This window comes from Ambystoma mexicanum, chromosome 11 (genome assembly GCF_040938575.1).
Source record: "Ambystoma mexicanum isolate Mex_15411 chromosome 11, UKY_AmexF1_1, whole genome shotgun sequence".
Classification (NCBI taxonomy): domain Eukaryota; kingdom Metazoa; phylum Chordata; class Amphibia; order Caudata; family Ambystomatidae; genus Ambystoma; species Ambystoma mexicanum.
In genome coordinates, this window is record NC_090934.1 from 685,445,584 (window position 1) to 685,468,463 (window position 22,880).

The window sequence follows — 22,880 nt, forward strand, 5'->3', positions numbered from 1 at the left end:
CCTTACAGCGTGGTTCCTGACCACTCCCAGTTTGGACACCTAAGGATTTCTCTGGATTGTCGCTGCACCTTGGCGGCCGCAAGGGTGCGATCTACCAACACATCTTAAGGCCGGAAGTGGAAAAGGTAATGTGTCTGGTGCTCGGAGCAGCTGAACTTTCAGTCATTGCAGGTTTTGCCTCCACAACTCCTGCCTTATGTTCTGCTGTTGGCGAAGGGGGGTCTGGCATTGTCATCGATCAAGGTCCACTTGGCTGCCATCTCAAGGTACACGCGGCAGCACAACTCTATACCTCTGTTCAGTGACAGATTGATTAAACATTTCCTCAAGGGCCTTTTCAGGATGTTCCCCCAAAGAAGACGTTTTCTCCGGTCTGGAGTCTCAACTTGGTGCTCTTGGCCCTCATGAAACCACCGTTTGAGCTTATGTCAGCGGTGGCTGTGAAGTTTCTCACGTGGAAGATTGTTTTTTCTAGTGGCATTACATCTGCCAGGCGGGTTTCGGAACTACAGACTCTGGTCATCTACCCGAAATATCCATCGGAGTTCCACAAGAACACTACAATATCCTTACAAATCTTTTTTCCCAGGGCTAACACTCCTGCAGAGAAAGTGTTGCATTCATTGGATGTCAAGAGGGCTTTAGAGTTCTATCTGGACAGGACTCAGTCCTTCAGGACAATGAGACAACTCTCTGTGGCTTTTGGCCCCTCCAACATGGGGAAGCCGATTTCGAAGCAAGGCATCTCATGATGGGTATCGTATTCGATTTCATTCTGCCATGAGAAAACCAACAAGCCTTTACAGTCAGCTCCCAGGGCCCACTCTGCGAGATCCGTGGTGGCTTCAGCAGCTCTATGGGCAGGCATACCGCTCAGTGAGATTCGCCAAGCAGCAACATGGGCTGTGCCGCACATCTTTACCAGACACTACTGTCTGAATCAACAACATGCTGAGGACGTGCAAGTGGGCATGCAGCGCTTCAACGCCTGTTCCAGTAAGGTAAACCCCACATCTTTGGCCTTTTTTTGGCTCTACTACCGTTTTCGGTTTTCGAAATAACTGAACATTTATATTTTTCTGTTGTTGGGTAATGTTACCTGTTGCATATGTCTTGTTTGCCTGTTATGCACCTCTGGGTACTCTTACTGCTACGTAGTCTAATCACAGCATGTGAATCCATGAAAGATCCAGTGCTGGAGAAGGTATAGTTTCTTACCTGTAACTCCATTTCTCCAGCGTTGGTATCTTTTATGGATTCACATGCGTCCTCTGGCCTCCCCCTTCAGGCAAACATCCTTTTCGGGTTTCCTCCAGGTTTGGTGAGGATAAAATCAGAAGAAAAGCCGCAGGGCGGGGCTATTTATACTGGACATCCTATTGGTGCGGCCTAAAGTACCCATAAGGACGTCGATAGGACACTCAAAGCTTCAAAGTTTTCCATAGGAAAACCACTATATTAAAGTTACTGAGGTTTCCCAGCCTGACGACAGGAAATATTCACATCATGTGAATCCATGAAAGAGCCAATGCTGGAGAAGGACTAACGAAGTACTAAAAAGAAGGGGGAGGGCCAGGACTTGGACGAGGGCTATGACGTAGGACTGGACCAAATAATGTTGAGTAAGTGAAAACAAGAATGCATGATGCAGCCAATGTATTCCAATATAACTTTCATTTACCATAGTAACTAGTCTGCTTCTTACCAACCTTTCTCTTTTCCCTCAATCCTGTGGCATTGTTTTAGCCCGAAGGTGGCATTAAAGAACCACCATACATGTGTCAAAACCAAAAACAGCAAGGTAGGATGGATAAAAAGAGCTTGGATGCACACACAAGCGGTAAGGAAAAAAAGAACTGAGTTACAATGTTCCCTTACACCAACCCAAAAGTCAAAAGACACAGGAATTATCGGCAAAGTTGGCTTTGCCAAATTTAAGCGATGAATAAAAATAGTGGATAATGTGGAAAAATAAACAGAAAGAAAACAATCTCTTTGACTAGCAAGGTATTCCAAGCTCATGACTTTGCAGCGAGAAAAGAGTGGTGAAGTGGACCCAGATTTATAGTAAACTTCACACTAGTCTCTGCTGAAAAATAATACCATTGAAAGTGTTTTATAGTTAAACGGACTTCAGGCACTCAGGATTACATTTAACACATGGTGATCTGGAGAAGAGATTACGTCGGAAAGCAGGGCCGGCTGAAGATGTTATGTTATTTGGCATTTATATAGCGCTTTATATATCATTGGTATGACCTCAAAGCGTTGGTAGGTTGAACGCCCTCGGGGACCGCAGTCCAGGTCAGTAGAGAGAGTAAGTGTCGTAGGGTGTGTGGGTGCACCAGTTATGTGTGCAGCTTATGTAATTGCCTGATGGTAGCTGCATCCTAGCGTTAGGTGTGGTGGTGACGATATCAGTTGAATGTGTGCATTCTGGTGGGTGGACATCCAGACTGGGTTCTGGCTGCGTTAGGCCTGTAGGACGCTTATGTGAGCAGCTAAGTCAGTTTGTTATGGGATATAGCTGTGTTTTATTAGAGTGATGAGGTGTTCATGGGGTAGTGTTCCTATGTGAGCAGCTAGGCCGAATCTATTGAGGGGTATAGCTGTACTCTAATTGTGTGATGGTGTAGAGTAGAGAGTAAGCGTAGCGATATGATGGTTAATTCACAAAGCACTTATGCACAGTGTGCTTAGAAGGTGCTAGGTGACAAGGGGAAATGAGGGAGAATGCAAAGACACTCCGGCAGGCCAAGCGCAGCACGAATGGGAAGACTAGCTACAGTACTTGGTCTGGAGAACGCAGACCGTGCATGTGCTAAGGCACAGACATGTGTGCATGCCTGGGAATGGTACATTGGGACCAGAGGGCTGGGTAGATACCACTACCCCGGCCACCAGCGATGCTGCTAACAGCAGGCATGAAGGGCAAGATATATACAGAGACAACACAGTACCAGAGGGGCTGCGGGTGTACAGGGACATCCGGGGACCAGAGGCGCAGGGCACACAGCAACTACATGGGACACTAGAGGGGCATGGGGTGCAATGAGAGATTTTAGGGGACCGGGTGAGACACTAGCTGGGCCTGAGGTGCAAATAAATAAACAAACAAAACAAAAACTGTGATGTCATAGAGGATCAGGTGGGAAGCGGGGGCGTATAGCGACTCTGCGGGGAGCTGAGGGGCTGGGCACACAGTGGTGTCATAGTGAACCAGCAGTTTGGCACAGTGACGAGATGGTCTGGGCAATAGTGAAACGTGTGGACCTAAAGGGTAATGGGTATGCGTGCCCTCGGGGACCGCAGTCCAGGTCGGTAGAGAGAGTAGGTGTCGTAGGGTGCGTGGCTGCACCGGTTATGTGTGCTTCTAATGTAATTGCCTAATGGTAGCTGCATCCTAGCATTAGGAGTGGTGGTGAGGATAACAGTTGAATGTATGCAGTCTGGTGGGTAGACATCCAGACTGGGTTCTGGCTGCGTAGGTGTGTAGGACGCTTAGGTGTGCAGCTAGGCCGGTTTGCCATGGGCTATAGCTGCGTTTTATCAGAGTGAAGAGGTGTTTGTGTGGTAGTGCTTCTATGTGAGCAGCTAGGCCGAATTTATCGAGGGGTATATATGTACTCTAATAGAGTGATGGTGTAGAGTAGAGAGTAAGCGTAGTGATATGCTATTTTTTTTTTTAAATGTTTTTATTGGCATTTATAAGTATACAGAAAAGCTGTTTAGCAACTGCTTTGGATTGCATCATCTTATGTATATATTGTGTGCCAAGTAAACTGCAGTAAAACAATAACGAATAAACAAACAAAATAACAACATTGACTGTCCCACCATTTACTAGCACCTCGTGTTCCATGTTTCTAGGTTAGGGGCTCAGGTCCGAAGCCAGTTCTCTGCATTGACCCACTCAGGGCAGTGACATAGTGACGCATATGGGAATAATGGATTGGTCTCTGCGCTCTGTTCCCTTTTGGCGTCCAAGGAGGTTTATAGTTCGTCGAAAAAATCATGTCTCTCAGGAGGGCCCTCCAGGCCTCTAGTGTGTTGCTCGCTCCGTCGCCTCCCCAGCTGTTCCCCTCCTCCCAAGCTCTAGTTTCGGCCGTGGTCCACCTCTCCATCTCCTTAATCCAGGGCTCATATCTGGGGCCTGCTGGCGATTTCCAGGCCATGGCAATCGTCCTCTTAGTTAACACACAAGCCATGTCCATAAGCTTTGCCAGGTGCCTGATTTTACTCAGCCTCGGGTAAGTGCCCAGTAGGCACTCCTTGGGTGTCCAACCATATGTCTCCAGCCCAGCATTCCTGCAGGTTTGTTCAGCGGCCTGCCAGAGTTTCTGAGATTTGGGACAAGCCCAGAACATGTGGATCATGTCCGCCAGGTCGGAGGAGCACCAAGGGCATCTTGGGTCGGCTGTGTTATTAAACCTGGATATCCTATGTGGGGTCATACAAGTTCTGTAAAGTACGTTCAGTTGGATCAGTCTGAACCTGGCATTCCTAGATACCTCCTTTGGGTATGCCAGGGCTCTCAACCATTCGCCCTCTGTGATTTCAGTCCCCAAGTCGGTCTCCCATTTCTCTTTCAGCCGTGCACTCCTTGGGTTAGGCCTGTTGTTTATTTGGGTGTATAGCCGTGATGCTGGCTTCCAGCCGTCGCCGAGGTCGTATATTTCCCGCAGAAGGGGGTGTGTCTCTGGTTCTTCAGGCCATTTGTCCCAATTCTCCTTGGCTACATGCTCCACTTTTTGGTACCAAAGGAATTGGCCTGGTGGAAGTCCGTCCCTTTCTCGCAGTGATTCAAAGTCCCTGAAGAGTCCCTCGGAGAACATGTCTCCCCATGTGTAGAGGCCGTAACTCTTCCAGCACCTCAGTGTTGATAGGTCACTGGGGGTTTTGCAAACGTCCGCCAGCATGGGGATATCGGGTGCATATGAGTTTTGTAGTCCGACTATGGACCTAACCCTGTTCCATACTTGTCTCCCCACATCTAGTATCATGGGTAGGTTGGATGGCCAACTCGTGTGTTCCATATTAACTCTTTGGGGTGCAACGGTGAGGTTAATTGGGAGAGAAGATTCAACTCAGCTGTAGGTTCGTCTGAAAGCCATATTGCTAGATGTGTCGATTGAGCCGCCAAGTAGTATCTCTGGAAATCGGGAAGCTGGATGCCACCCTCGGTGCAGGTAAGTGTAAGGACACTTAGTGTGAGTCTGTGTCTGGCTCGTCCCCAGAGAAAGTCCCTAATCAGGGATTCCAGCTTCCTGAAGAAGGGTGGGGGAATGTAGTATGCCACATTGGTGAAGTAGTAGAGGAACCTGGGGAGTATTATCATTTTGGATATTGCAGCTCTACCCATCATGGAGAGCGGGAGCTTCGACCAGAATTTTATGGATCTACGTACTCCACTCATTGCAGCCTCCATGTTGGACTCATGGGTGGATAGTGGTGTGTGTGATAGTAAGGCCTAGATAGCGGAAGGCATCCACCTGCCAACGGATCCCGATCTCTGGAAGCTCTTCCACAGGCTTCCCCCTTAGACTTGCAAGTGGGAACGAGCATGACTTCTGTCTGCTAAATTTTATCCCTGAGTATTTTGCGAAATTATCCAGGACATCCAGTACTATTGGGGCATTCTTCAAGGGGTCTCGCAGATATAGGAGGACATTGTCTGCGTATAAAGAAATAATATTATCCGACCCACCAGTGTTAATGCCAGCGTCAAAAAACTGCTTCCTGAAGTAGATTGCCACTGGTTCCAAACCCAGGATATATAGCATTGGTGACAGCGGGCATCCTTGCCTGGTACCCCTCTGAATAGACCAGGCTTCTGACACCATGGCTCCCGTTTTTACTCTTGCTACCGGGTTGTTGTAGAGCACCTTGATCCAACGGATGAAATGTTCTCCGAGCCCAAACTCCCTCAGAATCTCAATCAGCCATTCCCAATAAATTGAATCAAAGGCTTTTATGGCATCAAGAGAGAGTACTGCTAGGTCTTCCTTGCATTCGGTTGTTTGTGCTATTATATGTTGGAGCCTCCTGAGGTTGGCAGTAGTGTTTCGTCCCGGAACGAATCAATTTTGATCTTCGTGCACCAGAGATCCAATCACCCTCGAGAGCCTCTTAGCCAATATGGTTGTTAATATTTTGCTGTCGTAGTTCAGGAGCGCCAGTGGACGATATGAGTCAAACTTGTCGGCTGGTTTACCTGGCTTGAGCATTGGGACTATGAGGGTCTCTCTCATGGTATTAGGAAGAGTTCCAGACTCATATGCCTCTGTATATATTGTGTGCATTACAGGGGACAAAATCTCCTCATAGACCTTGTAAAATTCCGGAGTAAGACCATGAGTCCCGGGGGACTTGCATGTGGGAAGGGATCTAATCGCATCTGAGATGTCCTCAACCGTGATGGCCTCTTCCAGCGTATCCCGTTGTTCCTGATTCAACCTGGGTAGTCCTACTTCGGCCAGCGTGTCTCTTATATCTGCCAAAGGAATCTCATTCCTGTGGGCATATAGCTCTGTATAGAGGTCTGTGAAAACATCATTAATCTCCTGTTGTGTCCTATGGGTTATATCATTCCTATCTTTGATCTCCTTGAGGGCTGGTCTCAGGTGTTCCTTCCTGCATAGCCATGCGAGTTTTCTACCCGGTTTATCTGCTTCCTTGTGGGCCTTCAGGGTGCGTACAGAGAAGTCGAACTTTGAGAGTCTTTCCCATGCAACCCTGCAGTCTTCTCTGATCGTTTTCAGTTCTGGTTCCTTCTCGGTGGCCGATTGGCCGCCGCTTTCGAGGTGTCTTGATTTTCTCCTCTGCTGTCTCCAGTTCTCTTCTCAGCTGCCTCCTGATCCCGCCTGCTTCAGCAATTATCTCTCCCCTTGATACTACTTTCATCGTCTCCCAGAGTGTGCTCGATTTCCTGACTGATCCCTTATTGATCCTTAAATATTCTTCTAGCTTTTCACCTAGGGTTTCTTTAAATGTGGGTTCGGTTAGGGTGTCTACTGGCATGCGCCACATCGGGATAGGTGGGCGAGGGCCCTTGAAGCAGAGCTGTAACAGTAAAGGGGAGTGATCCGAGATTGATCTGCCCATATAATCTGCCGATTCAACTTGCGGGGTTAGCTCGTTGGCGATGAAAAAGTAATCTATCCTGGTGTGGAGGTTATGGGGAGCCGAGTACAATGAATATGATCTGTCGGAGGGGTGAAGATCTCTCCAAATGTCAGTTAAGTGTAGGTCTGCAACCATCCTAGAGAGGGACCCTGAGGAAACGTTGTTAGGTATACGTGGTGTTGCGGATCTATCTAATTTGACGTTCATGACGGAGTTGAAATCTCCTCCCCGTATAAAAGTATATTCTCTATAATGCAACAGTCTGGCACATAGCTCCTTGATGTGGGAGGGTATGTTGTGTTGAGGGAAGTATGAGTTTACTATGCACAGAGGGGAGTTCTCAAGCATGCCCCACACTATCACGTACCTGCCTTCTTTGTCCAATTCTACCCCCATTTGGTGAAACGGTGTTTCCGGACTCACCCACGTATAGACTCCTCTTGCATACCTCGAGTAGGATACGCCGTTGCCCTGGCCCCCCCAATAGCTTACCATCTTGTCTGTGGCTTCTGTGGTGAGGTGTGTTTCTTGAAGGAGGGCCAGTGATACCCTTTTTCTCTTCAGGTACGAGTATATTCGGTTTCTCCGTATATAGGTTCCCATCCCTCTAACATTCCATGTGATTAACTTGAGTCTTGCTGCCATTGCATGAGTGGGTTCCTTATAATGGGGAGCAGCCCCCCTCCTTCCGGGTTATGTGCGTCGAATCATACGTCATATATTGTTCTGCTTGTATAGGATAGGCAGCCCCTGCCTCCGGTCCAATGTCCAAGCCAGTCCGGCCATTGATCATCTGAGATAGGACAGTCGAAACAATAACAACTTGGAAAAAGTAACTGTAACTAACGCACCCAGCTTCTGTCATCGGGGTGCAGTGCTCGGGCGCTCTCGCGCTGTCCGACCCAATCCGGGTCTCTGGCGCGAGTGCTTGCGTGCAGGCAGCTGGCCTGCACTGGTCATCAGCGGGTCCGTGGTTTGTGTCCATGTGCAGGAGGTCAGGTGAGCCCTGCAGTCATTTAGCATTCTCATGTCGTAGTTTTGCTTCAGTGGTAGTGTAGCTTCGTTCTGATTTAAGGTATAATACAAGGGCCATGAGTGCCCTAGCTGGGACACCGAGCGATCATCCTTGGCTATTTTCATTATGTTTCTCAGGTGTGGGTTCCATGGGGACCTCAGCCAGGTTATGTTCCATCCACATGGTAGCTGCTTCTGGTGACTCTGAAGGTAATCTACAAAGGGCGTGCGATATTCTTAATCGTGAAGGGTACAGCAGCATGTATTTTAGGTTTAGTCTCCTCAGCCTGGCCTTGATCGGGACGAAGGAATTCCTTGCTCTCTGCACCGATTGAGTATCTCTCTCTCTCTCTCTCTCTCTCTCTCTCTCTCTCTCGAATTTCAGAATCACCTAGCGGTCACGAAAAAATTGAGAACCTTCACTATAATGGGACGAGGATAGGATCCAGGGGGGGCCTCTTCTGAAGAGATCTGTGAGCCCTCTCTATGGCGAAGCCCTGTGAGAGGTTCGCTGCCCCTATTTCCTGCTGTATTAAGGATTCCACATAGGTTGTCGGGTCCATGGTCTCTGTCCCCTCCGGTATAGCTAGAATCCTAATATTATTTCGTCTGGCCCGACCCTCTACCTCCTCAGACCTCGCCTCCAGGAAGCGTACGACAGTGCAGTTCTGCCACTCACAGTGATGGTCTGGACCCTGAGGTATGGTGGCGCCTTGTGTCAGTGGCATAAATGGCGTTTAGGTCTGCGACCATGCCCCTTCTGTAGTGGTCTATGATGTTGGGGGGCCTCCTTGGGGGCTCTTGAAATAACACTGTCCAGGCAGTGTACTATATGGTCGGAGCACTGGGGGGGGGGGGGCTCCGTGACTTGGTTCCGTGGTGTCCAATTGATTGATTTGCCCCCTATGGGGTGGCCGTACTCCTTGGCGGCGGTGGGTTTTCTTGGCAGGCAGAAAGCGCTGATAATGGGACCTATGCATGCACCAAGGAAGGATTTCACCACGTTAGCACTATTGTGTGTAGGGGAGACGTGGTTGGGAGAACCTGGATGTGCCCATTACATGCGGATAGTGTCTTGGGGTCGTGGCAATGGGCAGATGGCTGGCTACCCCGGCCCCTCCAATGTAGGAGGCTCTGTGTCAGGGAGCGGCTGCTCGGCTCCCCAGTTCTGAGCTGACCGTCCGGGAGTGCCGTGGATGGACTCTGATGTTCCGGTACTGTGGCGAAGGGCAGTTGGCTGGCGACCCCGGCCCCGCCAATGGAGGAAGCTCTGTGTCGGGGAGCGACTGCTCGGCTCCCCGATGCTGAAGTGACTGTCTAGGACTGTCTTAGATGATCTCCAGTGTTCTGGTGTTGTGGCGATAAGCAGATGGCTGACGACCACCAGCGCCGCCGATGGAGGAAGCTCTGTTTTCGGGGAGCGACTCCCCGATGCTGAAGTGACCGTCGGGGAGTGCCGTGAATGGTCTTGTTGGGTTCCGCCACAATCCGCTCCCGCACCACCCACCTAGCGCGGAGCGGCATCTCCCCCCAACAGGCACACCGGACACCCGGCTCGTAGATCACGGGGTGGGGGGGAATCACCAAGTGCGTTGATCACGCACTGTCCCCCGGGTATGGATCAGCGCCGTTCCTCAGCGTGCAGGCAGGGCGCGTGTGCCGTAGTGGAGGTGCTGCCGCTGATATGATCCCCAGTCCAGTTACCTCTTTGTGTGCCAGCCGCACATTGGCTCCTCGCCGCGCGGCAGCGCTGGCCCTCGGCCGTTATCCAGGACGCTCGGGCCGTGGGGGGAGGGGCACCCCCCGGTTCCGAATGGTGCTCTTGTGGGCTTCGCCCTGTACCCCCAAAAAGGGAGTGTCTGCAGGAGAAACGCGGGGCCTGCCCGGCTCCGCAGTCGCTGGCTCACGGCGCTGATATGTGCCTCCAGTCCATTAGCACGAAGCGGCTGTCATCTTGTGCGCCTCGCACGGGGAGGAGGGGGAGCCGGGCCGGATCGTGGCAGAGGCTTCTCGGGCTCCGATTTTTGTCAGGGTAAGGAGGAAAGCACAGCTCCTCACCTCGGTCGCCGGTAGATTGCGGTGTGGATGGTATATATGGGCTGGAAGCACCCAGAAAGGATCAGACTGCTGTGGCTTAGCCGGAGCTCAGGGAACCTGCGTCCTCACTCCTCGGACATCAGGCCACGCCCCCGTAGTGATATGCTATGATATGATGGTTCATCCGTAAGGCGCCTAAGCATATGGCGCTTTGATAGCGCTCGATGACAAGGGAGGGAACGTGAGAGGACGCAGAGACACTCCCACAGGCCATGATCAGCGAAAATGTGGAGAGTAGCTACTGCACTAGGTCTAGAGAAACCCAGACTGTGCAAGTGCTAAGGTACGGACACGAGGGCATGCCTGGGAACGGTACATGAGGACCGGAAGGGCTGGGTACACAGCGACATTGCGGGGGACCAGGTAGGGGCAAACAGCAAGCATGCAGGGGCCAGAGGTACAAAGAGACATTACGGGACCAGGGGTCTGGGGTATACAGCGACATCAAGGGGGACCGGAGAGGGTTGGGCACACAGTCACTACGAGGGACACAAGAGGGGCATGGGGTGTACTGCAATATCTTGGGGACAGGTGGGAAGCTGTGGGCGCATAGCGTCACCGCTGGGAGGCAAGAGGCTGTGCACACAGTCCTCATAGTGGACCGGCAGTTTGGGGCACAGGGACGAGATGGCCAAGGTAACAGTGAAACGTGGGAACCTAAGGGGTTGTGGGTACACAGTGACATCGAGGGGAAATGAGGGGCTGTGAAAACAGCGATATCACAGGGATCAGGGGCATGGGTATGCATCGACAGAAAGGGGGTGGGGCACATAGGGACATCACAGGGAAAAGAGGGTTGGGCTTACAGCGAAAGGACGGGGGGCCGGAGGGATACATAGCGACATCACGGGAACAAGGCAGGGCACACGACAACACACGGACACGGAGAGCCACGCAGAAACATCACTGGCTGTATTCATTGATGACATGGGAGGAGGCGTAGCTCTCATTTCCAGATCACCACCAGGCTGCAGACTAGTCTCCACACTATCACTCAAATGCTGCGAGTTACTCACAATCAAGTTACAAACTTTCCCCACAAGTACGATTACACTACACCTCATATACAGGCCCCCAGACCTCCCGGGGACCTTCGAGGAAGACATTACAGCACTCATCACTGAAAATTCCAAGCCACAAGCACAAACTATCATCCTCGGCGACTTCAATTTAGGTTACGACGACGCTAAGGATGCACCAGCCGCATCCTTAGCAAACGCCCTAACTGAGCACGGATTCGCTCAACTCAGTCTCTCACCGACTCACCAGAAAGGTAGAATTCTCGACTGGGTAGCAACTCTTAACTGCAACACCACCTGTAAGGACCCCCAACCTCTTACATGGACAGATCATTAGCTTATCCCACTTGAAATCACATCAACCAGACCACGCCTAAGAAACACCCTCTGGCACCAGCCTGCCCAACCAGAAACGAGCGTAACATCACTGCCGAAGCCCTATTACCCCTGGTCCTACCTACCCTTAACGCCCTACAGGACAACGCTGACCTTAACTTACTAGTTGACACCTTCAACAATTCCATGGCTACCGTCATTGATAACATTGCCCCTTTGAAACTACGTAAAAGCAAACCAATAAACCACCTGAACTCGTGGTACACTCCCAAACTCAAACTACTCAGGAAAATGAAAAGCAAACTAGAATTACTATGGAAAACTGACCCTTCACCTGAAAACAAATCCAATCTCAAGAACATCACCGCGTTATACAAAAATGAAATAATTCGCACCAAAAAAGATGCCTATAACGTCAGGATTGATCAGGCAGGCTCTTCCACCAAAGAATTATTTAAAATTCTAAAGGAGCTAGAAAACCCCAACCCCCCTCCAGACAACTGCTCAAAAAATAAACCCTGGTGCACCAGCATCCAGAATGCCCTCAACAATAAAATCACAGGGCTCCAGACCAAAATTGTGAACAAACGTCAACAACTCCCCAGCAACAAAACCACTAACCCCAGCTTAAGCCCACCAACATCTAACAAAGCCAACATAGGCTTCACCTTTAAGAAAGTGACCATCTTAGAAGTCCAAAAAATTATCACTTTCCTAAAACCTTCTAATTGTAAAGGGGACAGCTGCCCTGCCCAAATAATAAAAGATGCTGCCAGAGACCTCTCCCCCTTTAACACTAAGCTTTCGTTTGCCAACAATTCTGTCCCCAACAACCTAAAACAATCTTGGGTGCTCCCTCTCCTAAAAAAAAACAATCCCTAGACCCAGCCATACCAACCAATTATAGACCCATCCATCACCACTGTCCCGTTTCTGTTAAAAATCCTGGACAGAGTCGCCTACATCCAGATTCAGGAGTACCTGGAATCTAACCAACTGCTGGGTATACGTCAATCTGGCTTCAGACCTCAACATGGAATTGAAACCGCTCTGGTTGACTTCAAAAGCCAGATTGATGAAATCAAAGACAAAGGCAATGCAGCCATCCTACTTCTCTTGGACCTCTCAGCGGCCTTCGATTTAGTCGACCATGAAATCCTATGCAACCATCTATCTATCGCAGCCCACTTCTCCTCCTCTGCCTCCGCATGGATAAAATCCTTCCTGGCGAATAGAACCGTGCAAGTCTTCTCCACAACAGCCGCTGCTGACCCGATCCCCATCACCTGCGGAGTCCCACAAGGCCCCTGTGTCTCCCCCACATTGTATAATATATTTACGAAGCCTCTATTCGACAAACTGGACCGTCTGGGTGTCACCTACACCAACTATGCAGATGACACCCAGATTCTCCTCACCATCTCAGGCAACTACAATGCGGACGTCACCCGGATCAACAAAATCTTCTCCATCATTCAGGCATGGATGGCCACCCACGGCCTCTGCCTGAATGATGAGAAGACGGAGCTTCTGCTGGTCAGTTCTCCTAATAACCTGTCTAAACTCAGCCCCAGTTACAAGAACATTATCATAGACGGTAACACCATCCCTATCGCTAAAAGTGTGAAAACCTTAGGTTTCCACCTTGATGCCAACACCAACCTCGCCAAACAAATCAACTCAACCGCCTCAGCCACTGCCTATACGGGTAAGCTAATCAGGGCTAGCAGACCCTTCCTATCCCCCGACAGCTGCCTCACTCTGGCCAGAGCACTCATTCAATCCAAACTAAACTATTGCAACAGCCTGTACCTAGGAGCCAACCAATCCATAATTAACAAACTCCAGGTTCTCCAGAACAATGCTCTACGTGCAGCACTCAACATCCCAAGGCGTGAACACATCTCTACAACCAGGAAAGCGTGCAAATGGCACTCCATACAGCAAAAAAAAAAAAAAAAAAAAAAACGACCTCAAAACTATCTGCCTCACTCATAAGGACTTAAATAATCTAGCCCCACCGTACACCTCTCCAACAAATTTACTTTAAAATCTTCATCCAGAATCACCAGATCATCCAACTCCTTAAGCCTACTAGTGCCCAGATTCGCCTTAAAAAGAGCAGGAGGCGCTAGCTTCACTGTGCTACCCTCCCAACTTTGGAACACCTTACCACTCAAAATTAAAACCATTGAGTCCTTCCCGATCTTTAGGAAACTGGTTATTGGCTGGCTACTGAACAAACAGTAGCTTTTACCCTCATCTCCAATATCTCACAGCCGCAACCACACCTGTATTGTATGTAAATTGTCGTATTATGTAATCTTTCTTTGTAAATTGATGTACCTTGTAAATGTTGATGCATATTTCAGGACTGTAACCGTATCCTTAAAGCGCCCTTCTACCCACGGGTCCGGAGAGCTCTAAAAATAAATCTAACAAACAAACATGGTTGGGGGTCCCATTGTGTATTTAGTCATTGGTTGTTGGAAATTCAGTCGCTTCTTAAGGTTGGTGTTATGAAAGAGCCATGTTTTTAGTACTTTGTGGAATGTCTTTGGGTGTGTCGAATATGTGGGGGAAGCAAGTTCCACAGAGTCGGGGCCAAGGCTGAGGAAGCAGATCCTCCGTTCCTGGCAGAGTTAGTGGTTGCGATCACTAAAAGGAGGGCAATGCTTGATCTTGGGGTGCGGGTGGGAGGTAAGGTTGTGATTGATTCACAGGGTCTTGAAAGTGGCCTTTCGTCCGACTGGGAGCCAGTGGAGGGTTCAGAGAGCTGGCGAGCTTTGGTCTCTTGGACCCAAGGCGAGGAGCAGTTTGGCAGCAGAGTTTTGCACTCTTTGGAGTTTATTCAGGTGGTATGCTGGGACTCTAGGTATAGAGAGTTGGCATAGTCCAGTCTCGACATTACAATAGACTTAACAGCGGCAAGTCTGTTCGGGAAGGAGAGGTAGGGAAAGATGCATCTGAGAAGTTTGAGATGGTAGTGACAGCTTTTAGACACATTGTTGATCTGTCAGGAGAGGGTTAGGGAGTCCATAGTGCACCTAGTTTTTTTACTGTGTCAGAAGGGTGGCGGGGGGTTGGCCCAGGGATGAGGGCCAAGGGAGAGGATGAGGTAGAAGCGCAGTGTTGCCGCACGCCATGATTTCGGTTTTAGTGGGGTTTAAGAGGAGGTGGTTTATTGCCATCCATTGCTCAGTATCTAGGAGACAGACTTCGAGGTCGGTCTGGGGGTTGGTGTCCGTGGATTTTAAGGATGATTTGCATATCGTCAGCGTAGTTGTAGCACGAGAAGTTGGGCAAGCTGAGGATTCCAGAATGGGTGGACATATAGAGGTTGAATAGGAGAGCAGATAGACATGCGCCTTGCGGTACTCCACGGTATCTAGTCTATCCATCGAATGCCTTTCCATCGAATTATTTTGAATCGAGAGTTTTGCAATGAAAAAAATATGCATCGAATGGATGTTTTTGAGGCGTAAAGGGTTCATTCTTTTGGTGGTGGGTTTTAAAGGGCGTTGGGGGGACCACCCCCATAAAAAAAAAATGCATTGGATGCTAATTTTTTCATTGCAAAAAATTTGATGGAAAGACCATAAACGGTACTCCTGTATTAACCGAGTGAGCAGCTGGGACAAAAGGGGAGAGTGTCAGGCTTGTGTGGGTCATTTCAAAATTGTGTTTCAGGGCCACCTTGCCTACAACTGGGAAAAACAGCCTGAGGCACCTCTGGGCGCACAGATTATAAAGGAGAGAAAGAAATGCTGGCAATTGAAGATTATTACGGGACAGGCAGCCAGCAGGGAGATGAAATACTAAATATCCACTGAAAAGCTATACATCTCCCTTTGTCAGAAAAGGGCTAATGTTGTAACCTGGTAAAAAGGCAACCAGGTGATAGTGGCTGCTGGATACAGCAAGAAATTAACTTGCGCACTGTACAGCGCACATTTAAGTGTAATGTTCCAAAGTGTTTTGTTTGTTATAAAAATGACAACATGGGGGCAGATGCTCGGGTTCCCAGGGGCTCGAGCCCCATTGCAACTTAAAAACTTGAAAGGCCCCGGCACCAACCCTGCTGGAAAGCCCGAATTGTGCAATCAAGCATCAACCAGAGCAGTCGCATTGTTCACGTCTCAAAACGAGGTTTTCAAAAACACACGTTTAATTTGATCCAATAATCCTGCAGTACATATATTAAAAACGATGCACATAGGAACTTGTATTTTTGATATTGCAATTGGGGAATCAAAGTAAGTGGCAGTTAAAGCCTATTTTAGGCAGAGGAGTGTACGCCGAGAAGCAAAAACACAAATGGCACTCTTATCAGCCTCAGAGGAATTGCCCTTAAATCTTTCTGGCTAGAAACAAAATGTGGCAGCTGCCGGGCTGCCTACAACAGACTTTGAAAGACGAGCACGTCGAGAGGAGTCTCCCCAGAACCCTGGCCTTGTGTACAGTTTTGGAAACGCGAGAAGGTTTTCACACTTCTGTAGCAGGAGTCACAGAAGTGACGGGCAGCATTTCAGAGTGAAGGACCCAGCCTGTTAATCAGCAAACTCCTTTTGCCAGGCGGCTAATGGAAGAGGGTAGGTGTTGGAACCAGATAGGCACACTCAGCTGTTTTCTCAGCTGTATTATCAGATGGAAAGAGAAATGTTGGCAAACACAATTTCAAAGCAAATAAGTATTAAGTTAAACGTGGAGGCAAAAAAGACAACAAAGTGTTAGCCCAACACACACTGCGACCAATCCAGTAGGAAATAACGACCGATGAGAGGAATCGCTACATACTTTTGAATTGAATAAAAATGTCGACTCAAGCTCTCCGACACCACCAGGTCCGAATCATTAATCGTTGGCTCCATCGAAGGCCCAGAGCACTGAAAACAAAACAATTGTTAGTACAATCAAACAGAACAAAACGTGCAAAGGGATAGGTAAACTGTACACGTTAAGCAGCCTACACGTCCCATCATGTTACATGCACACCCATGAATACTTTGAAATGCCAATAGCCATACGTAGCTATTTTGCATCAATGCATGATATTCTGTGGTGACAGTAAACACATTCATAAAAATAAAACATAACAGTAACCTAACGGAATTATTAAAGATGTTGATTAAAGAGTTGTAAAATACTGAAACCTCATAAAAGCAGACCAAGTAGAATACCTGTCAAATGGGTTTTGATAATATCCTTGCACCAGGATATTTAAACAATGAACACGTACCCACCCACCAAATAACATTTGATGAGACAAGTCAACACAGAGTTGCTTGAGGCAGCGATGAGAACATTGAGAGAGTGTTCTACAACCATTCCTATAATCCCAACCCTACGGATAATGGGGCAAACACCAGTGCCAAGAACCTCTCGAGCGTTAAGTGCTGCGGCTGGCCTGCAGCAGCGGCGACAGAGAAATCCCTACTTCATACAGGCCAGTGTAGTTATGACCTTTACTGCCCAAACAGCACCGACCCCAAGGGCATCGCCAAGTACATGAGAGCAGGCTACGTGGTCTCCCAACTAGTTCTATGGCTTTCTAGGAGGAGGCTAGGGATGACGAATCTGCCATGTATGGTCGGGTTAACCGACCACACCAAATTACACCACAGTGTGTGCCAACAAGCGTGCAGGATTGGACTTGCCCAGTGGAGGCGTAAAGTTATCCAACATGCATTTCTGCTGCAACTGTGCCTTTGAGCGTTAGATTTAGATACAACGGACATAGACTCATTAATACCGCTAATCTGCACCCACTCAATTGCGAGACCTTTAGTGTCTGCTCAACGATTCCTCTGTAACTGGCTTCTGCAGCTTCATCAGGCCCCGCAGTAGGTTCAATCGTGCCGCTGAATGGCTCATCAACCGAGGTCAGCTTCTGCACTTTAACTTTGCAAAGCAGTGAATTCCAAGATGAGCCAGTCCAAGATCAGCGAATGAAAAGCTTTCTAACCTGTAATAGATGCGCAGCATCTGTATTTAAATTGTCAACATGATTTCGGGTTTGGACCGCAGCTAAAATCAGCGTTAAAATATAACAGGGTGTACATTCACCCTGGTTTGCTTTTTCGAAAAAGATCATGCACAAGTCGTCTTTTCAGAGGAGATGGGATGCACAGTCCAATCAAAAAACAAATCGATTACAACAAATCAAAAAACTATATACGAATTACCAAAACGAATACATTTAGAATATAAATTACAGCCTTAATGGCCCTTACTGGGGTCTGTGACAAACCAACTTCAAAATCTGATAGGCAGCAGTGTACAAAGCCAGCCGTGAAGCTAATGAAGTTTGACGAGAACAATTCATGAAGCTGATCAGGACGGCCAGCACGATATAACCCCTTTCCTATATGAAGAACTCTTGGATTGGTCTAAGGCGTGCTCATGCACCTGGAGGAGCAGGGAGTTTTTTTTTCTAACTGACTCGTCCCGGAGGTTTGCTTTGCAGGATTGTTGGCCCATTACATTGGTAGTGCGGCTGCCCATACTGGGCTGGTTGATGTAGCCCTCCTGAGCCAAAGTTGCTTAGCCCTAACAATTACCAGCCATTGATGCTAGGCACTGGCAAACACTGCTTTCACAAGTCCACCACAGGCTCATGCGTTTTGGGGAGCCCTGATAACTTACTGAGCCCTCTTGCTCAAACCCTCAATGGGCATGTGTTATTTCTGTCTTTGGTAGGCTTGCCAGTCCAACCAGATGCCAGGCCATACTCCCAGGCAGTCACTCTTTATCCCTCTCTTGGGCAGAGGTCCTAACACTTTCAGGACCCATGATGACAAGGTCGAATCTCTCTAGCATCTGTCCCTTGGCTGGACCGCAGACCAGGTCTCAGTTCTACCACCTGCTTTTCAGTACCCCATCTACCTTCTGGCTCTCTTTGCTTAGCAAATGCATATTCTCGAATGGAGACTGGTCTACCCTGTTCCTCCTCCTCCACCTCCTCCTAGACCCTTCTTGGTCTCCAGTCTTCTCCTGTCTCTGGTGTTCTCCTTCCACCCACTCCAATTCTCTCCACCAACCTTCTATGGTGTTAAATGTCTTCCTCGCCTCCATCAACAAACTCACTTACAAATGTTCCTTCCTCATCCTTTCGCTACCAAAAGCCTTCCATCAGGTCTCCATTTCAGCTTCCCCTTACTGAAGAAAGAGTTTCTTTTACATTGAGCGGAATAGGGTGAATGAGAGGATACACTCACTGGTTGGCTGGCCAGGTGTTGGCGGAGTTTCCCTGGCTCGCAGTTTCTTTGTCCATAAGTTATCTCCCTAACTCCAGGTGAGGGCATTTTTCTGCAGGTGCCGAATATTTTCCCTCCATTTTAACATCAGGCACAAGGATCGTGATGTTTCTTGACCGCTCTGTCTATGTGTGGGAACTGCCCTCTCTGCAGTTAACAATTCAGAGCATAGCTCACACCACTTTACTCTTTATTTTTAGTCCCAATTCATACTTCCTATTTTTCACTTAATTCCCATTACAGAAGTGGTAAAATCATAACATATATGACGGCAAATGTGAATCACCAGTTTGCCCTGCTATAATATTGCACGTCTTACTTTTGTCAAACAAGGTATGCGCCGTGAGGCAAAACATTTTTACATAGCAAGTACTTGGTATCATGGATAAAAAGGCTTACATTTTCAAAAATATCTTTACCAAATAGAATATTCTTATGCAGTCTTCAACTAGTATAGACTACTAACTGGGACACCAAGTTTAAGAGGTGAGCAACACATTTGTAGACCTTCATTACGCAAGGTTAATATTAATATTGAAAAACCATAAAAGTAATCACATTTTTTAAATTAATTTCCAACAAGGTGTATTAACTCCACACCTGTGAAGTAACTTCGGAACAAGTGACATACAAGTGACATCACAGACCCAACATCAAACAAATAACGGCAGCATCCACTTTATTTGATGGACTGAAAATTGTATTCACATGATTATTAATTTAACACTGAATCAAATAATCTGATGGTGCTGAAAAGGGCGCTGCAATCTGCAATGCTGAAATGTTTGCACATGTTCAAATTGAATTTACACAATCCTACATCGTAGGGGTTGTCCCCTACACATAATTTTTATGGTCCTGAAGAAGGCGCTGGCACTCATAACGCCAAAACTGTTAACATACGTCGACCCGTATAATACAGCAGAATAATTATAGGACTACATAACAAATATTGATACATTTGTTTGCATAAGAATTAACATTTATTTTGGTCTGTAACAATTTAGGAGTATGTATCGGTTTGTAAAAAATAATTGATTCCTTAGGTTTGTTAAAAATGTGATCGTCTTGTACATTACAGGATTCGTCTCCATATCAACTTTTTTTTGTCTGTCAATTATTAACAATATAACACTTTGGTTAAAAATCACCAATTGTGTTTTTATATTTCAACAAATGCGGTTTAATCTTTTTAAACATGTACTGGTTATTATTTTGTATTTATTTGTATTAGTCTTCGGTTCTTTACGTTTCTATGCTGGTTTATAATTCTGCTTTTAACGAGCACCAATGGGAACATATTTTGTACATCTCCATCTGCATTTCAGAGGGCCTAATAAGAGAGAATCTTTCTCGATTGGTGATCTGAGGACACATTGTTTGGTTCTCCTTTTCAAACATCCACTCTGATGAATGGTGTTGTGGGCTCCCTGGTACCTTTTCCCGCTCCCACTCCAGTTTGGAAATCCAAGATCCACTCTAGGTTTTCTGTGTTTGCAAACAGGGCATTATGAAGATTAAATTCCTAAATCCACCTTTTTGATGAGTAAGGTCTAATGGTCTCTTCAGGGACGGTTTGGCTTTCCAACCGCACCTCCAGTCTGGGGAGTTTTGCCTTTATTCTGCGAGTAACATGAAGAAACTCTCCAAAGAAACGGAGAAGGCCTATATGCGAAAAGCTGAGATATGTTTCACAGGCATTCGTTTTGAAAGAGGCAAACCTGCGTCACTTCTCAAAGGGTATACCAGAAACAACAAGGGGAAGACAGCATGCATCTCAGATATCACTAGCAGGTCCAACGCACACAGCACAAAGAACAATGCTAAGATACTGTAAGGAAAGGCAATGTACACAATGGCAATCAAATACCAGATGAATGTACCTTGGCAATAATTGAGAAATTGTTTGCCCCATTTTGTTTTGCACAACAAGCTCTTAAAAATGCCTAGAATAGAACAACATAAGATTGGACCACACAGAGGAACTGTGAATCCTGGCAGGAGGGTCTCCAGATGAGACAAGATTGTCAAACTCTGGACTACACACTAGTTTATAATTCATCCCACAAGGATGAATGAAAAGTGTAACGCCTTCTGGACCTAGCTACATGCTTTGATCATGGAGTAAAACAGATACTTTCCTTGGAGTAGGATAGTCAAAAAACTCACCCCCAACCTCTTACACAGAAATCCGGTTTCATCATTACATTTTTTTTTTTTCATTTGTGGTCCACGGTTTAAACATTTAAATCATAACAAAACCATATATAGCAAAACAATATACTTAAAAATACACTGTAAATAAAAAAAAAGCATATGCAAAAACAATACTATAAAAATATATCCACTCATTAAAATCCTAAAATTCATTCACTCAATTAATGTAATAATTCAATCTGTAATAGATATTGATATAAAGCAAGTAACAGGGACCTAGGACAATAATCCTAGGACAGGATCGCAATTCTGCTAATATGAGGAATGCAAATATTTTGGAGTCCGCATCCAAAAGAGCGATAGGCGATGATTATAGGGATAATTTTGAATTAAAGTGGCTGTAATAACCCTGTGGTTCAAAATAATTTAGAATAATTTATTTAAAGGTGGAGGCCCAGAATGTTGTGTCTGTCTTGAAAATCGTATTACAGAGCCCATTAGAGCTGGGTCCACGAGACTGGCTGCACTTTTTGATAACCAACTAATTATCCAGGCAGTTTAATTCAAAATCCTTGTCCCCCCAGACCTCCGTATGCTTCTTGATTCTGATCTGAGATGAGTATAACTGTACAAAATGTGTAGTCCAGTTATACTCAGAAATGGGATTTTCTTGCATACCTTGCTGGGGGTTATTTTTCTCATTTATTAATTTCCAACATTTTTCAGACTTTTGCAAGATACTCTTAAGCATGCTCTCCCCTGCCACCTGGTGCCTCATGTACTGTAACACCTTTAATTTCTTATAATTCTGCTTTTCTTGTTTAAGCAAAAGTGTCGAACCCCCCTTCAAACCGGCCTTCTCCAGACGTTGAGTGTTCTACCACACTTCAAGTTTGATTACCTGCATTTCGGGGATGAAAACACTCGCTCTAGATGTTCTACTGAAGGTCGGAAACCTACTACCTGTAATCGAACATTGAAGGGTAAAGAAAATGTTTAAAAAAAAAATCAAGAAAAAAAAAAGGATGGTTGGCTAATAATATCCCTAGGGTACAGAACCTTTGTCCAAGCCTCTGTAAAAGCTTTCATTTAACGATTTATTCCCCGGTCATTACATATTAATCGATTCTTACCATTGTTCATATTCAACTTGGGCACCCTACAAATGACACTAGAGCAGCAGTGACACGTAAAGCTGCCTAACGAAACAGAATGATCACTTGGTTCCAAATTGCACTTACTCTAAATTGTTTATATTGCTCAAATAACTTTTCAGACACGAATATGAAGTAAATTCTCCAACTTTGACTGCCCTGTTGCCATGTAAAAGAGCCCTCTAGGTCTCCCGCCACACTACCATTTAAAGGCACTAAGTCCCATTGTGGAAAGAGGCTAGCCTATGCTCACCCCATAGTATAGTTTTTATGCTTAGAATGTTGGGTGACATCCTTTAAACCTTGACTGCCCAAGCAATCTGCATTGAAATCACCTGCAATAATGATCGCTTTGACCCCATGTGCACTTTGACTATCTAATGTGTCAATCAAGTCGCCCTGGCTAATTTCCAACTAACTGCAACAGACATTTATAACAAGTAGAGGGCCGGGGCGTTGCTTGGAGCGCCATCGATGTGGTCGCTCCTCTGAAGCCACCCGTGGATGGCCCGCCGCCGCCGTAAAAATGATGCGATTCCCGTGTGGTATTTGGGCCACCAACACCAGCTAAGGTGATCGGAAACCTCCAGAGCATAAGTGGGCCAAAATCCAGAGGCTAACGCTGGAGCGTTATGCCCGAATTCGGCACTCGAAGACCAGCATCCAGTGCTGGCCCGAAAACCAAGATGGCGGACGCAGATGATCCTAGGAAGAGGAGGCAG

At 47.1% G+C, this 22,880-nt stretch overlaps 1 protein-coding gene across 2 annotated transcripts in view; it reads right to left on the reverse strand.

Annotated features, from left to right (window-relative positions):
• IMMP1L (inner mitochondrial membrane peptidase subunit 1) overlaps positions 1 to 22,880 on the reverse strand; it is a 569,671-nt gene that overhangs the window by 332,216 nt on the left and 214,575 nt on the right. For both annotated transcript variants that reach the window (XM_069623548.1, XM_069623549.1), the window contains one exon: positions 16,389 to 16,477. In XM_069623548.1, the coding sequence (XP_069479649.1) occupies positions 16,389 to 16,477 (89 nt within the window). The remainder of the gene's footprint in view (positions 1 to 16,388; positions 16,478 to 22,880) is intronic.